General features: G+C 36.0%; 1 protein-coding gene across 1 annotated transcript; it reads left to right on the top strand.

The window, feature by feature from the left end:
- Positions 1–256: 256 nt before the first annotated feature.
- On the top strand, positions 257–2,757 carry LOC131308437 (rust resistance kinase Lr10-like). The gene is made up of 3 exons (XM_058335370.1): positions 257–584; positions 1,085–1,196; positions 1,286–2,757. Exons 2-3 carry the CDS (start codon positions 1,124–1,126, stop codon positions 2,560–2,562), a joined length of 1,350 nt encoding a protein of 449 aa, XP_058191353.1. The 5' UTR covers positions 257–584; positions 1,085–1,123; the 3' UTR covers positions 2,563–2,757.
- The last annotated feature ends 5,058 nt before the right edge of the window (positions 2,758–7,815 follow it).

Here is a 7,815-nt window from a genome sequence, read left to right as displayed (position 1 = left end):
GTACACCTTAAGGGTTTTTCTTTGTCAATTTTCTTTGTTCCTACCACTTCTCTCCAAAAAAAATCTTCCAAATCGTACCTTACCATGTGCCAGCATTTAATGTCACGGGTTGATTAGTCATCTCTTTGAGTAGCCCAATTTTCCTTCTAAAGTTGGTTTGTCTCTGGTTTTGGAAAGGTTTTGGCAGTTTCTCAGATTGTGAAAGCGGAAGAAGAAGCCACTCACTTCACATTGGATGGAGAAAAAAAGTCAAAGAGAGAGAGAGAGGTCATTTTGACTTATTAAACCAAAACAATTCCTCTTTTAAAATCACAATTTCCAACTTTGCTTTCGGCAGTTTCTTTGATTGTGAAAGAGGAAGAAGCCACTCACGTCACATTGGATGGAGAAGCTTGCTCACTTATCTCCTCTTTAAAATCACAGTTTCCAATTCCCGGCCCCATGCTTAAAAGACCTCTCTCTCTCTCTCTCTCCCTCAAAGGACGACGGAAGAAGGACTAAAGGAAAAAAGCCCGCAGTGTTACGGCAGCATTCAGTGGTGATAGCAGAATTCTCATCGGCTGAGTATCCTTGTCTGATTGTTGGTATGTGGTCACTCAACGCAATTATAAAGCTTTCTTTCAATGGGACTAACTTCTACTGATACAGCCTGCTATGGAAACACCATTTGGTGTGTTCAATTTTTTTAAAAGCTTTTTTTAAGCATTCTTGTAAAAAAAACAACTTAGTTGGATATCGATAAGAGCTATCAATTTTTTCCTTAGCTTTCTATTAGCAAATTGGGCATAGAACCAATAAAGCCTTCACCAATATTTGACTGAGCTGATTTTATACAACGATCCTTAAAATCAAGTTTTTGCTCAATTTTCTGTTAGCAAATTGAGCATAGAATCGATAAACTCTTTACCGATATCCTACTGAGCCAATTTTTTACAAAGATCTTTCAAAAATATTTTAAACAAATAAAGCAGTTTTGATCATTTGTGTGGAATCATGAAATATTCTGTTTGATTTTTGTAGTCATCAAATCAAATGATTTTATATGATATTTCAATCAACATTAACTAGAGGCGAAACAATACAGGCACAAGAGCTGTTGGTAAGCTCATTCTCAGAAACAGAGATGTCTACTAATGGGGATTCCTACCCCTGGCCTCCTCCACCACCCAACAACAATGCAGGCACAAGAGCTGCTGGTAAAGTTCATTCTGAAACAAGTTTGCATATAACCAATGACCATATCCGACCAACTCATCTACCGATATGACTGTTTTTCAACTTGCAGGCATAATAGTGACTATTGTAGTACTCATAATAATCTGCGTCATCTCATGCGCTTGTGCGAGGAAATTGAGAAGGGCAATTGTGTCAGAGCTGCAACATGCCGTTGCTACAGTACCACATGCCGTTGCAACAATACCGCCGACCTCGTATGCGGTTCAACTTTGGGAAATCGATGCACCCACAATGGAGCGGTTCCTCCGAGACCTGGCCAAGGAAAAGCCCGTAAGATTCACAGCCCAACAGTTATGTAACTTCACGACTAACTACTCTACGGTGTTGGGTTCAGGAGGCTTTGGAGTAGTTTACAAAGGACAATTTCCAAATGGAGTCAAGATTGCCGTAAAGGTTCTCAAAAGGAGCTTGCATGATAAAAGAGCCGAGGAGCAGTTCATGGCAGAGGTGAGCACTATAGGAAGGACTTATCATATAAACCTAGTGAGGCTATACGGTTTTTCCTATGATCATTTAATGAGCGCGTTAGTATACGAGTACATGGAAAATGGATCGCTGGATAAATACTTGTTCAGCGATGATACACAAAGAATTGACTGGAATAAGCTACCTGAAATTGCGATTGGAACGGCAAAAGGCATAGCTTACTTGCATGAAGAGTGTGAGCAGAGAATCATTCACTATGACATAAAGCCCGGGAATGTGCTATTGGATGTGAATTTTAACCCTAAGGTTGCAGATTTTGGCCTTGCAAAGCTTTGCAATAGAGACAGCACCCATGACTCTCCCACAGGATATAAAGGGACCCCTGGTTATTCGGCTCCTGAGTTTCTTCTCAATAACTATCCTATCACTTACAAATGCGATGTTTATAGCTTTGGCATGCTTTTGTTTGAGATAGTAGGGAGGAGGAGGAATGCTAAAGTGGGGTTCACTGATAGCCTTGATTGGTTCCCGAAACATGTTTGGGATGAGTATGAAAAAGGTGAGTTGGCAACACTAACACTTTCGTATGGAATAGAAGAGATGGATAGAGAGAGAGCACAAAGAATGGCTATGGTGGCATTGTGGTGTGTTCAGGATTCACCAGAGGCCAGGCCGCCAATGAGTGTTGTGGTGAAAATGTTGGAAGGAGTAGTGGAGATCATGCCACCCCCAAAACCATTCCATTATTTGTATTCTGTGGGGATTAATGTGCTCAATCCACCTACTTATATCGGTGACAGCTCAGACTACTCAACTAGCGATGGAACGAATTCGTATTGGTACAAGGAGCAAACAACAACAATCATGGCTAAGTACGAGATACAAATTGCCAGTTCATAGTAAGAAACGGGAAACCATATATAGTACCCTAAGATACAAATTGCCAGTTCATACAAATTGTCTCTTCATAAGAAATGGGAAACCATTGTAGTTTGTTCCGTAAGGAAAACTGCGATATCATCGTTTATTCTTAAGAAACGGAAACCATTGTAGTTTGCTGTTGTTTGTACCCTAATAAAAAATCCTTCGATCGTATCTTTGTTGGTTTAGACTTAGGCGATATAATAAGCTGTTCCAATATGCACACTTATATTTATGTTGGATTATAAGCTGGATCTACTGGAAATCATCTTTTCTTGTTTTCGGATAGAGGCAAGAAACGCATGATTACTTTTTTTTGTTTTTGCTCGAGGAGGAGACCTAGGGCTGCACAGAAAATCCGGTGAACCGTGAATTCGGTCCAGACCGATCTTATCCGTACCTTTTGGATTTTGTCTGTGAATTAATGGTCCAGACACGGATTGAAAAATTAAAAGACTGTGACTCACGATTCAGTCCGCGAATTTTCATTACGAAACCGTGGATTAACCGAACCGAACCGTGAGAATTTATTATTTTTATTATTTATAAATATATATATATATATATATATATATATATATATATATATATATATATATAAAGATATATGTCCTATTCGGTTCCTAAGAGGTATTTCAGGGAACATAATCAAATTCCAGTTTTGCAAAGATATAACACTATAACAATCATGCTTATCAAAAAATATATATATTAAACAATCTTGTAGAATACTTCCTTGAACTCTTATAATGAGAAGAACCAAACTTGGAAATTTGGCTGTTGTCATATACTGAGACCTTCAATATCAGCAAAGACGCCTGCACTTTCATTCGTCAGATGTATAATTCGACGGCTCAGATCGTGCACAACACGCATGCCCCTTATCATGTATGTTTACCACTAGCTGACCACATGCACCACTTATGGTCCATTTGCTTATGAATCGTTGTTGTATTTTCTGGAATTTAACAACCTTTTGTTCACTGTTGGTTCTGAAATGACTCAAGAGTTGGAACCTGCTAATTAACAGAGTGTGTGATAATAGGCTAGTGTTTAATTTTTGCTTGCTTATGTAACAAAATTCGTGGATAAAATCATAACCGATCCACGAGTCATGGATTGAATTGGAATCGGACCATAGAACTTTTGGTCCGGACGCGGATTTCATTTTGAAAAAAACCGTGACCAGCTGTTCGGTTCTCGGATTTCTAGAAATTCAAACCAAACCGGACCGCGAGCGGCCCTAGGAAGACCAATTGGAATTACAGAATGACATGTAATACAAATGTAAGCCAATTGTCATTTTATGTACATAGAATATGCTTAATGGATCAATTCCCCTAAAATGAGCAGTTCAAATCATTTAGGCGAGCAGTAAACCTTATCGAAAGTCCCCTGAAGCACAAAAACAAATTCTAATCTAAACATTGGATTAATTTCAATTTAAGTAATAGCTCTCTCTTGGGATCTGTTTGATTAGCGAAATAATGGTAGAAAAGGCAAGAAAGAGAAGAAGAAGAAAAAACATACTCCCTTTCGTCGCTTTTTTAGAGTCTAGTATTTCATTTTGGACTGTCCCTTAATAAGTGTCCATTTTATTAAGTTTGTGGGTAAAAGTTGGTGAATTTTCCATTTTGTCCCTAAAAGTAGATTCCATTTTGAAAAGTTAGTGAGTAAAAATATAATGATGATGTTTTCATAGATGGTAATGAGATAAAGTGGAGGTAAAAGTTGATGTGAAAAGTGTAATGATGATGTCTTTTTAATAAGCTGAAATTACGAAGCAGGACACTTAAAAAATGATGGAAGAAGTTTTTTTTTTTGTGTTCACTTAGCAAGAATATCCTAGAAAGTGGAAGAAAGTGAACTTTCCTGTACAATTCTCTAAAGCTTGAGAGCTTACCTCACTTTTTCTCACAAAATGTGCAGGAGAATTTTATTTTTTCAAGAAAATCAACAATAATTACTCTAACTCCCCTTTTTACCTTGTTTCTCCACATTTTCTCTTCTAATTTGGACAACTTTCCTCCTTTTCAAACAATTATATTTTATTTTCTTGCAAAACTTCCATCCTAATCTAACGGATGTTGGAAAAAAATTACATTTTCTTTTTCTTCTCTTTCACTTCATTTTCTATTATTTTCACTTTTTATTTTATTTTTCTCGCTAATCAAATAGAACTTTGGAGTTTTGAGTTGAATCACCTACAACATTTAGGAAACATCCACAGAAGCTGCTGCAATTGCTACTCGTTTGACATCGGAATTCAACTCAAATAGAGTTTGTGTTCACATTGCTTGAAGCAAGTTCCAGGAAAGCCTAACTATTCATTGCCCCAAGGGCAACACGTCTACTTTGTTAGGTGGTGTTTCTCACCAATAAAAATTTGCATTGTGGGTAAAATTGTCAGTCAAAAAGGCTAGCCCCGTTTGAGGCATTAAATTCACTGATACACATTTTTCTCTCTCCATTAGACACAGCCTTCTCTCTAAATTCATAGGCGTGTAGATCGAGCAAAAAAATTCAAACCCGAGTTCTGTGTATCAAAAGCAAAAGGATCAAAGACCCACAAGATTTTTAAGGGGTGTTCCGGTAACAATTTGAGGGAAAAAAAAAGTAAGGCATTTTTACCACGTCTCGTTCACATAAATCAACAAATTTTGATATCTTAGCATGTTGTTCACATTAACTAACAACTTGTCAACAACTTATTTCTCAATAATTTTTCACTCACATACACATCTACAATTTATTCATTACCGAAAATAACTTGACATTTTTCAACAAGTTATTTACTACCAAAAATATCTAACAACTTGATTGCAACAAATTTTTTCTCACAATTTATTTACTACCAGAAACACCCTTTAAGGCTCCGTTCCATTAACTAGGAGTACTTATTTTTTTAATTAAAGATAATGTATGGTGAGATAATGACTTATCTCGTAAAGCGTAAAATAAATACTAAAAAATAAAAACCTTAGCGGAACAGGGCCTTAAAAAGACCCACTATGTTATGCTTAGATTGTTCTACTTTTTCTTTTTTTGTCCTTACTCAAAAAAGTTTTGCTTTTGTTAGTTTTGCGTTAAAATTTTGTAAATTATTGATTCATCTCGACGAGAGGAATCGAAAGAGTAGAAATTCTGAATTTTATCCAAATATTTCTGAAAATATCCAAGATAAAGCCCAAAAAGCATACTTAAAATAAAAATTATGATTTTTACCCAAATATTTTGAAAATATCCAAGATAAAGTCTCTTGGATATTACAAAAAAAATACTAGGGTAAAAGTAAAAAAAAATGTCCGATTCCTCTCATCAAGATGAATCAAAAATTCACACAAATTTGTCGTAAAACGAATAAACACAAATTTTTTTAATAAGGACAAAACATTAAAAAAGAGCCAAAAATTCCAAGTTCTCAAACACATTATATCATATACTAGAACATAAACTACATTAAATACATGCACATCCGCTATTCAGTAACAGAGATTCAATAGGAGTTGGCAGTTTGAGAGTTAGAGAGAAGACAACCAAATTTAACGAAAATAAATACATATATGTATGGACGCATGCATATACAAGCTATTGTATGATACTATTATGTATAATATAGAAATAGGTGTAAAATTATAGTAAGTATTTACTCCTAGTATATTTTACATATATATTATTATTTTTTATTTCTTAAATATCTCATGGTCCAGTTCGGATAATCTATGGTTTTTAAATGAAAATTCAATCATAGTCTGTATCTCAAGATTTTTTAATTTTCAAATTAATGTCCGGACCATTAATTCACGGACAAAATTCAAAAGGTATGGATCAGATCGGTCTGGACCGGTTTCACCGTTCACTGGATTTTTTTTGTGCAGCCGATCTACACGCCTATTTTTAGAGAGAGAAGGTGGTTGTAAGAGCATCCGCAATGTAATAATCAAAAGTGAATAATCAAAACTTGCCACGTCAGCTTTTGATTATTCATTTAGAGGATTGCTAAAGTTAGCAATGTGAAGTCCCACATTATTACTTTTAATTATTGAAATGTCCAAATTTGATTATTGGTTAAGAGATTGCTAATTTTGATTATTACAATGTGAGCATTTTTTTAACATGCATTGCTAACTTTAGCAATCATTGTTTTTTATATTTGTTCTGAGTACTATTGATTTAAAAGTTCAAGGGTAAAATAGAACTTTCATCAACTATAACCCTCTTGGTTTGGAAGTGAGACAATATTTTTTAGACAACAAAAAGTATTAATTGAGACTAAAAAATAGGAACGGAGTCATGGAGGGAGTAATTTAATTTAAGACCATCTCTTGACTTGACCCTTGCTATAATTAATAAATCTAGTAGCAACTACTATAAGTTGGAAAGCCAATTTAGGTCTGTACTATGACAGAGTACTGATGGGCCGTATTGATTGTGTGCACAGAAAATTACCCATGGACTTAAAACTTCTATGAAATTATTTCATTTAGACTTTAGACTAATATGCCGATTTATTAAACGGGTTAGAAAGTTAGGCTAGTCCAAAGATGCGGCCCACTCAAGTTAACGCTAATGGAAGAGCTAAACAAGAACGAAATTCTCTCTTTTGGTTTAAAGTAATTTCTTTAAAACCATAATCAAATATCTTCTTGTATAGAAAATTAAGTTATATTAAATTAATCAACATATTCAAAGAATATCTTGCCATACTTAGCTCCCCTCTCCGCGCCGATTGTAACGACTCACTTCCGTTCTGTACAATATTATTCCTTTGAATACCAAACCTCATCAAACTTTTCGGTGAAGTTACCCATTCCTAGATTACTCCAAAGTGAGCACGTTTAACTGTGAAATTCCAATGAGCTTTGACACCCATACAGCTTTAAAAGGCCTTATACAAGGTAGGATCATCATCTATTATTTATAGTTACACTTCACCAAGCGAGGTGGAACCACCCCCAGCTAACCTCTCTGGTCATCGGCCAGACAGCTTCCGCCCGGGTCTCAACCGCCCTCAGGCCGGTCGACCACTTCCTGGAACTCCCAAGGACAGGGCGTCACATCGCTTCTTCTGCAAGTTTCACAACAACCACGCTCTACGTCTCAAGAATCACACACAGGCACACAGCTTTCAAGTTTAATCTATCGATTCAAGCCCTCAACGAAACTCGTTTCTTCAACCTTCTTGACATGAAAAGTTGAAGTAATTATCCACCGTTCAATCGTTCAAAAAGC

Source organism: Rhododendron vialii, chromosome 11a (genome assembly GCF_030253575.1).
Source record: "Rhododendron vialii isolate Sample 1 chromosome 11a, ASM3025357v1".
In the NCBI taxonomy this organism is placed as follows: Eukaryota; Viridiplantae; Streptophyta; class Magnoliopsida; order Ericales; family Ericaceae; genus Rhododendron; species Rhododendron vialii.
The sequence above is the reverse complement of the archived record's forward strand: the minus strand, read 5'-3'. Positions and strand labels throughout refer to the sequence as shown.

What these genes read in the sequence shown, in the direction of transcription:
- LOC131308437 (XM_058335370.1), top strand. Translation starts at nt 1,124, where the DNA reads ATGTCTACTAATGGGGATTCCTACCCCTGGCCTCCTCCACCACCCAAC. An exon ending in TGCAGGCACAAGAGCTGCTG is followed by an intron (nt 1,197 to 1,285) that starts GTAAAGTTCATT and finishes TTCAACTTGCAG; the next exon opens with GCATAATAGTGACTATTGTA.